Source organism: Belonocnema kinseyi, chromosome 5 (assembly GCF_010883055.1).
Source record: "Belonocnema kinseyi isolate 2016_QV_RU_SX_M_011 chromosome 5, B_treatae_v1, whole genome shotgun sequence".
Classification (NCBI taxonomy): Eukaryota; Metazoa; Arthropoda; class Insecta; order Hymenoptera; family Cynipidae; genus Belonocnema; species Belonocnema kinseyi.
In genome coordinates, this window is record NC_046661.1 from 137,012,891 (window position 1) to 137,022,717 (window position 9,827).

Here is a 9,827-nt window from a genome sequence, read left to right on the forward strand (position 1 = left end):
TCTTTTCTGCATAAAATGCAACTATTTGGTAGAGAATTCAATAATTTTTTTAAAAATTCATCCTTTTTGTTGAAAAAAATTCGCCTATTTCGATTGAAAATTCATTTTTTTTCTGTAGAAACTTATTTTTTATTAAAAAATTCATATTTTGATCTTGAAAAATGTTTTTTTCCATTTATATTTTTTAAATGAAATTCAACTATTCAAATTTTTTGGTTTGAAATGAAATTCATCTGTTTTAAGAGAAATCTCATCTTTTCTGCTTATAAATGCAACTACTTGGCAGAGAATTGAACAATTTTATTTAAAATTTCACCTTTTTGGTTAAAAAAACTGACCTATTTCGATTGAAAATTCAATTTTTTCTGTAGAAACTTATTTTTTATTTTAAAAATTCATATTTTGATCTTAAAACATGTTTGTTTTCATTTTTCTTTCTTTTTTTATGAAAATTTAACTATTCAAATTTTTTTTAAAATAAAAATTCATCTGTTTTAAGAGAAATTTCATCTTTTCTGCATAAAAATGCAACTACGTGGTAGAGAATTTAACAATTTTGTTAAAAATTCATCATTTTTGTTTTAAAAAAATCGCCTATTTCAATTGAAAATTCAATTTTTTCTGTAGAAACTTATTTGTTATTTAAAAATTCATATTTTGATTTTAAAAAATGTTTTTTTTCCATTTTTCTTTTTTTTAATGAAAATTTCACTATTAAAATTTTTTGTTTTGAAATAAAAATTCATCTGTTTTAAGAGAAATTTCATCTTTTCTGCATAAAATGCAACTATTTGGTAGAGAATTCAACAATTTTCTTAAAAAATCATCCTTTTTGATCAAAAAATTCCTAGTTTTAGTTTGAAAATTCAATTTTTTTCGTAGAAACTTTTATTTTCGTTACAAAAATTCAATTTTGGATGCTACTGAGTTAACTAGAATCTTTTTTGGATGTAAACTCAACTTTTTTTAAAAAAAAAGCCTTCTGCTTTAAGATAAATTTCATGTTTTTTTTTTATAAAAATGCAACAATTTCCTAGATAATTCAACAATTTTGTTAAAAAGTTCTCCTTTTTGATTAAAAATTCGTCCTTTTCGATTGAAAACTGAATCTTTTTGGTAGAAAATTATTTCCTGTTAAAAAAATGCACAAGAAATGATTTTCTAACAAAAAAATTCAATTTTCAATCCAAAAAGACGAATTTTTAACAAAAAACGATGACTTTTTTAAAAAAATTGTTGAATTCTCTTACGAATAGTTGCATTTTTATCGAAAAATATGAAATTTATCTTAAAGCAAAAAAATTTTTTATTACAAAAAAGTTAAGTTTTCATCCAAAAAAGATTCCAGTTAACTCAGTAAATTATCTTTTTAAATTTATTCACCTTGTTTAAAAATTCTTCTTTTTAGTTAAAAATGTAAGTATTCTAATTAAATAATGATAATTTTTGTTAAAAATTAATCTCTTATGTTGAAAATAAAATTACTACTTGGCTGAAAGTTCAACTCTTTTGTTAAAAAATAAGCTGCTTAATTGAAAACTTGTTTTTTTTTCTTTGGATAAAAAGGAATTTTTTGCCGTAAATTTAAGTATTTTGTTGAATTTTTTTTTTTTAGTTGAAAATTATTATTCTTTCGAACTAAAAATGTAACTATTGTTCCAGTTGAATATTCCATAATTTTAGCTAAAAATTCATCTCTTGGGTTGAACAATTATTTATTAACTCAAAATTTATTTATTCAATTTTTTATTTTTAAATTATGACATTTTTTAGTTAAAAATTCGTTTTTTTTTTTGTTGAAAATTGATTTTTTTAACTTAAAACGTAGTTGCATTTTTATTTTAAAAATATGAAATTTATCGTAAAGCAAAATAATTTTTTATTACAAAAAAAGTTGAATTTTCATCCAAAAAAGATTCCAGTTAACTCAGTAACATCAAAAATTGAATTTTTGTTACAAAGAAATAAGTTTCTATGAAAAAAAAATGAAATTTTCAATCCAAAAAGACGAATTTTTTCAACCAAAAAGGATGAATTTTTAACAAAATAGTTTAATTTTCTACCAAATAGTTGCATTTTTATTTTTAAAAATATCAATTTTGTACTAAAACAAATGAATTTGTAATAAGAAACAAATTTTTTTCTATGTGGAACTATCCAGAAAATATTTCAGTTCATTTTTCAACACCAAAATATCAATTTTAAACAAAAAGTGAATTTTCTAGGAAATAGTTAAGTTTTCAAGTAAATATAAAAATAGCTGAATTTCTAACCAAAAATTTGCATTTTCATCAAAAAAAGATTAAATTTCAGCTAAAGCAGGTAAACTTTAAAATAAAAAAGACAAACTTTCAAAAAAAGAGTTGAATTTTTAACCAAAAAGTTAACGAAAAAATGCAATTTTCTATTAATCACTTTCATCAATTTTATAACATGAGTTTGACCGCAAAATTTATGGGTATAACAAAAAAATAAATAGATCAAAAGTACTGTTCCTTATGTTTTTGGGTTAGCCAAATTCGAATCCGCCGTCAAAATTCGAATATTTTGATTTCAAAATTAAATATGGCGGTTTTTGCATACAAAAATAGTGAAAAATGTTTGATTTTTTATTTTTATAATTTTTTTTTTCAGACATAAAACGCTTTAATATCTTAAAAAAATTTTCAAAAAATCTGAAAAAATTTCATAGTCTTCTATGATTAATTTCAAGACATTTTTATTCCATGGAACTTTTTTTTAAACTTGAAAGTTTTTGCGAAAACCAACGTTGATGCGAATTCTTTTCGCATGAAGTTTGATAAATTATTTCCCAAAATGCTCTGGTACAAATTTGCCAAGAATAAGAATGTCTTAGAATTAGTCAAAGAATATTCTTGAAATTTTTCAGATTTTTTGAAATTTTTTTTGCAAAGTTTGGATTTTTGAAAAATCAAAAAAAATTTCGAAAAAATCTAAAAAAATTTTCACGTCTTCTATGGTTAATTTCAAGATATTTTTATTCCATGGAACTTTTTTTGAAACTTTCAAGTATTTAAGAAAAACAAAGATGATGGAAAAAACCAGTTTTTGGAACATTTTTGCATTTTGTTCGCCATTTAGGAAGAAAAAACATATATATATATATATATAATTTTTTTGTTAAATTTTAAGAATTTTGTGCACCGATGGTTGAAGAAATTTTAAGATATTAAAGCGTTTTATGTCTGAAAAAAAAAATATAAAAATAAAAAATCAAACATTTTTCACTATTGTTGTATGCAAAAACCGCCATATTTAATTTTGAAGTCAAAATATTCGAATTTTGATTACGGATTCGAATTTAACTCACCCAAAAACATCAGGAACAGTACGTTTGATCTATTTATTGTTTTGTTATACCCATAAATTTTGTGGTCAAACTCATGTCATAAAATTGATAGCTTTGCTCGTTAATGGATTATCTCAGTTGGTGGCAGATGGCGACACTTACTCGATTTTGTTAGATTTTGTACGTCTTCTGAGCGTTTGAATTTTTTTTTGATGTTCCATACCCCCAATGCACCTTAACCCTTTCAGACGCGATTTTTTTTTCTTTATTATATTGTTATTTTTAGCTTTATATAGGTTTTCAGGGTCGCTGGTTCTTATTCTGACGTCAGAATTGTAAAATTCAAAATTTCGATCCAATATGGCAACTGTATGAGGCTAAATTTCATGTTTTTTTATACTGGCCTAAAACGTCTTCTAGAGCGGTTTTTTGGGTTTGCTGATTCCGATTCTGACATTAGAATTGTAAAATTCAAAATTTCGGATCCAATATGGCAACTATATTAGGCTAAATTCCATGTTTTTTTATATTGGCATAAAACTTCTTCTAGAGGGGTTTTTGGTCGCTGATTCCGATTCTGGCGTTAGAATTGTAAAATTCAAAATGTCGGATCTAATATGACGACTGTATGAGGTTAAATTTCATGTTTTGTATATTGGCCTAAAACGTCTTCTAGAGGCGTTTTTGGGGTCGTTGATTCTGATTCTGACGTTAGAATTGTAAAATTCAAAATTTCGATCCAATATGACGTTAGAATTGTAAAATTCAAAATTTCGGATCGAATATGGCGACTATATTAGTCTAAATTCCATGTTTTTTATATTGGCATAAAACTTCTTCTAGAGGGGTTTTTGGTCGCTGATTCCGATTCTGACGTTAGAATTGTAAAATTCAAAATGTCGGATCTAATATGACGACTGTATGAGGTTAAATTTCATGTTTTGTATATTGGCCTAAAACGTCTTCTAGAGGCGTTTTTGGGGTCGCTGATTCTGATTCTGACGTTAGAATTGTAAAATTCAAAATTTCGATCCAATATGACGTTAGAATTGTAAAATTCAAAATTTCGGATCAAATATGGCGACTATATTAGTCTAAATTCCATGTTTTTTTATATTGGCATAAAACTTCTTCTAGAGGGGTTTTTGGTCGCTGATTCCGATTCTGACGTTAGAATTGTAAAATTCAAAATTTCGGATTTAATATGGCGACTGTATGAGGCTAAATTTCATGTTTTTTGTATATTGGCCTAAAACGTCTTCTAGGTGGGGTTTTGGGGTCGCTGATTCTGATTCTAACGTTAGAATTGTAAAATTAAAAATTTCGGATCCACTATGGCGACTATATTAGGCTGAATTTCATGGTTTTTCTATATTGGCCTAAAACTTCTTCTAGAGGGTTTTTGGTCGCTGATTCCGATTCTGAAGTTAGAATTGTAAAATTCAAAATTTAGGATCCAATATGGCGACTATATTAGGCTAAATTTCATGGTTTTTTTTAAATATTGGCCGAAAACATCTTCTATAGGGGTTTTTGTGCCGCTGATTCCGATACTGACGTTAGAATTGCAAAATTCAAAATGTCGGACCCAATATGGCGACTGTATGAGACTAAATTTCATGTTTTTTATTGGCCTAAAACGTCTTCTAGGGGGGGGGGGGTCGCTGATTCCGATTCTGACGTTAGAATTGTAAAATTCAAAATTTCGGATTTAATATGGCGACTGTATGAGGCTAAATTTCATGGTTTTTCTATATTGGCCTAAAACTTCTTCTAGAGGGTTTTTGGTCGCTGATTCCGATTCGGACGTTAGAATTGTAAAATTCAAAATTTCTGATCCAATATGGCGACTATATTAGGCTAAATTTCATGGTTTTTTTTTAATATTGGCCGAAAACATCTTCTATAGGGGTTTTTGGTGCCGCTTATTCCGATACTGACGTTAGAATTGCAAAATTCAAAATGTCGGATCCAATATGGCGACTGTATGAGACTAAATTTCATGTTTTTTTATTGGCTTAAAACGTCTTCTAGGGGGTTTTTGTGCCCGCTGATTCCGATACTGACGTTAGAATTGTAAAATTCAAAATGTCGGGTCCAATATGGCGACTGTATGAGGCTAAATTTCATGTTTTTTTTTATATTGGCCTAAAACGCCTTCTAGGGAGGGGGGGGGGGATTAGGGGTCGCTGATTCCGTATCTGACGTCAATTGAAATTCAAAATTATTGGTTCAATTTGCCGACTGTGTTCGTCACGATTCTTATATAGTAATCGGCGAAGCAAAGCTAAACATCGTCGAATTTTGTAATTCTGATATCAGAATCGTAATCAGCGACCCAAAAAATCCCCGTAAATCGAGTTTTATACATAAAGTAACAAAATTTGCCAAATTCGAAAAGAATGGTTTTAAACTGACCTACGAATAATTCTGCAAAAAATATATTGCTTAGTTCAATGTTTGAGATATTTGCAAAAAAAATTCTAGATCTCTAGGACTTGTAGTTTAGACACAGCCGAATTTATTTTTTTTTTAAATTCGATTTTCGAGGTTTAATTGTGTATAACTATTGATTAATTTACAAATTCACATACTTTTTGGGGCTAGTTGTACTCCTAATATCCCCAAGAGTTTATTAAAAAATAATTCTCTCGGCTATTATTTATATAAATTAAATGCGTTTTAGATATTCATGCGTCCAGAAGACATAGTGGGTGTAATCTGCATGGGCTCAAATAAAACTAAAAATAAACCAGGTATGGAAAATATCCAGGTACTCAAAGATGATTTACTAGTGCCGACCTGGAATTTAGTTGAGGAAGTCCTTGCACTTGAGGGAACCGAAAAAACATCAAATTGGGTCGAGGGATTACACGTTGCTCTCCAATATATGAAAGAAAATTGCATGTGAGGATCATTTTCTAAATTAAAAATAAAAGAGGGGATTCAAATTTAAATTATTTAATTTCCTAGGGGTCGCCAACATATTGCCAAGATAATGATTCTCAACGATTTTCAAGAAGAGGAGGACATAATGGAGCAATTTAGTGCAGGAACTATCAAGGCTGAGGTTTTGGATTCTGTCAGTTCCGAATTGATTATTATGTAAGTTTTATTTTTTTTAATCTTATGATTTTTTATTAACAATATCAATTTTAGACGAAAAAATACTATCAAAAAATAAAAAATCATGAAATTTAAATAATTAGGGCTGCTGCACAGAAATTGTCCTGAAATCTTTTGAAATATTTCAGGGTATTTTCAAAGGTTCCGAGAAATTTTTAATAGATTTCAATAATTGGAATTTTTTAAAGATTTTAGGGAATTTTTAAAACCTTTAAAATCTAAGGCATTTCCAAGAGCTTTTAATTTCAGATATTTTAGGGGATTTCGGAAAGATTCCATGGAATTTTTTATTAATTTCATTAATTTGAGGGTAATTCAAAGGGTTTGAAATATTTTAAAATAAAGAATTTTCTAGAATTTCGGAAAGTATAGGTATTTTAAAAGATTTTATAAGATTTTTGAGGATTTCAGGAAATATCAGAAAAGTTAATTGGATTTTATAATATTTTAGTGGATTTTAAATAATATATTTACGAGACGCGGGGCATTTCGTAGAGTTTTAAAGATTTGAAGAGATTTAAAATTATTATTTCAATTCATCCTGAATGATTTAAAACTCTTTGAAATTTTATTTTTTTATTTTTTTGAATTCACTTAAATTCTTGTAAATTTACTGAATTTTATTTATTTCAATGGATTTTTTTTAATAACAATTTTTTTATATCATTGGTATTATTTTTTTTTCTTGAATATTGAGATTTTTAGTTGAAAATCGATGTATTTTAGATAAAAATTTGTTTGTTTTTTTATTAGAAAATTTATAATTTTAGTTGAAAGTTATTTTACTTAGTGGAAACTTGAACTGTTGTTTTTGAAAAATTGTTCTTTTCTTTTTAGCTGAAAATTTATTTAAAAATTCATCTATTTTATTGGAAAATTCTTGTTTTGGATGGAAAATTCAAACTCTGTTTAAAAATTAATTTTTTCCTTTAAAGATTCATGATTTTATTTAAAAGTTTATTAATTTATTGGAAAATTAAACTCGTTTTGTTTAAAAATTTCTTTTTCTTTCTTTTTCGTCGAAAATTTATCTTTTTGGATAGAAAATTCATATTTTTGGTTTGAAATTTAAGTATTTGTTTAAAAATTAATTTTTTTATTTACTGATCAATCATTTTATTTAAAACGATATTTCATTGGTAGAAATTTTTTGGAAAATTCTCTTTTTGGATGGGAAATTCAAGACCTAGTTAAAAATTAATTTTTTTATTTGAAGATTCATGATTTTAATTAAAAGCTCATTACTTTAGTGAAAAAGTAAATTATTTTGTTGAAAATTCGTTTTTTTTAGGTGAAAATTCTTCTCTAGTTGAAAAATTAACTACTTCATTCAAAATTCGTTTTTTTCGGTTAAAAAAAATTCTTTTACTTTAAATTTAAGCATGCTATTTTTTTTGAGATTTTTTAGTTGAAAATTCATGTATTTTTGTTAAAAATTCGTTTTTTATTCGCAGATTTATAATTTTAGTTAGAAATTAATTTCTTTAGTTGAAAATTGTATTACTTTAGTGGGAAATTGAACTAATTTTGTTTGAAAATTTATCTTTTTTATTTAAATTTATCTTTTTGCATGAAAAATTCATATTTTTGTTTTTAAATTCAAGTATTTGGTTAAAAATGAATTTTTTTATTTACGGATTAATCATTTGAATTAAGACTATATTTCCTTGGCAGAAAATTGAACTATTTTTTGGAAAATTCTCTCTTTTTGGATGGAAAATTCAAAACCTAGTTAAAAATTAATTTTTTATTTGAAGATTCCTGATTTTAGTTAAAACATCATTTCTTTAGCGAAAAATTGAATTCTTTTGTTAAAAATTCATCTTTTATAGTCCAAAATTATTCTGTAGTTGAAAAATGAACTACTTTATTGAAAATTCGTTTTTTTCAGTTGAAAAATTTTTTTTACTTAAAATTTAAACATGCTTTTTTTAACATTGAGATTTTTTAGCTGAAAATCCATGTATTTTTGTTCAAAATTCGTGTTTTATTCGAAGATTTATAATTTTAGTTAAAAATTAATTTCTTTAGTGGAAAATTGAACTTTTTTTTGTTGAAAATTTGTTCTTTTCTTTTCAGTAGAAAATTTATTTAAAAATTCATGTATTTTATTGGAAGATTCTTTTTTTTTTGATGAAAAATTAAAAATCTAGTTAAAAATTAATTTTTTTCTTTGTAGATTTATAATTTTAGTTAAAAGATCATTACTTTAGTGAAAAATTGCATTATTTTGTTGAAAATTCGTCTTTTTAGTTGAAAATTCTTCTCTAGATGAAAAATTAACTACTTTATTAAAAATTTGTTTGTTTTTTTGGTTTAAAACCTTTTTTTTTTACTTAAAGTTTAAGCATGCTATTTTTTTATACTGAGATTTTTTAATTTAAAATTCACAAATTTTTTTTTAATTAGTTTTTTTATTAGAGGATTCATAATTTTAGTTAAAAATTAATTGCTTTAGTTGAAAATTGCAGTATTATTTTCAAAATCTTGTTAAAAATTAATTTTTTTTCCTTGTAGATTCATGATTTTAGGTAAAAGTTCATTAATTTAGTGAAAAATTGCATTTTTTTTTTGTTGAAAATTCTTCTCTGGTTGAAAAATGAACTACTTTATTGAAAATTCGTTTTTTTCGGTTGAAAAAATTTTTTACTTGAAATTTAAGCATGCTATTTTTTTATTGAATATTGAGATTTTTTAGTTGAAAATTCATGTATTTTTGTTAAAATTCGTTTTTTATTCGAAGATTTATATTTTAAGTTAAAAATTCATTTCTTTAGTGGAAAATTGAACTTTTTATTTTAATTTTTTCTTTTCTTATTAGTTAAAAATTTATTTTAAAATTCATGTATTTTATTGGAAAATTCTCTTTTTGGATCGAAAATTCAAAATCTAGTTAAAAATTAATTTTTTCCTTTGTAAATTTATGATTTTAGTTAAAAGTTCATTACTTTAGTGAAAAATTGCATTATTTTGTTGAAAATTCTTCTCTAGTTGAAAAATTAACTACTTTATTTTTAAAAAAATTTTTTATTTTGGTTTAAAACATTTTTTTATTTAAAATTAAAGCATGCTATTTTTTTATACTGTGATTTTTTAGTTTAAAATTCATATATTTTTGTTAAAAATTATTTTTTTATTAGAGGATTTATAATTTTAGTTAAAAATTAATTTTTTTCCTTGTAGATTCATGATTTTAGGTAAAAGTTTATTAATTTAGTGAAAAATTGCATTTTTTTGTTGAAAATTCTTCTCTAGTTGAAAAATGAACTACTTTATTAAAAAAAAATTTTTTATTTTGGTTTAAAACATTTTTTTTATTTAAAATTAAAGCATGCTATTTTTTTATATTGTGATTTTTTAGTTTAAAATTCATGTATTTTTGTTAAAAATT

The 9,827-nt window shown here is 24.6% G+C and overlaps 1 protein-coding gene across 1 annotated transcript in view; it reads left to right on the top strand.

Moving 5' to 3' along the window:
* Nucleotides 1-9,827, top strand: part of LOC117172706 (X-ray repair cross-complementing protein 5-like) — a 68,349-nt gene that overhangs the window by 6,047 nt on the left and 52,475 nt on the right. Inside the window, exons 3-4 of the mRNA XM_033360867.1 lie at nt 5,997-6,217; nt 6,284-6,415. Coding sequence (XP_033216758.1) covers nt 5,997-6,217; nt 6,284-6,415 — 353 coding nt within the window. The remainder of the gene's footprint in view (nt 1-5,996; nt 6,218-6,283; nt 6,416-9,827) is intronic.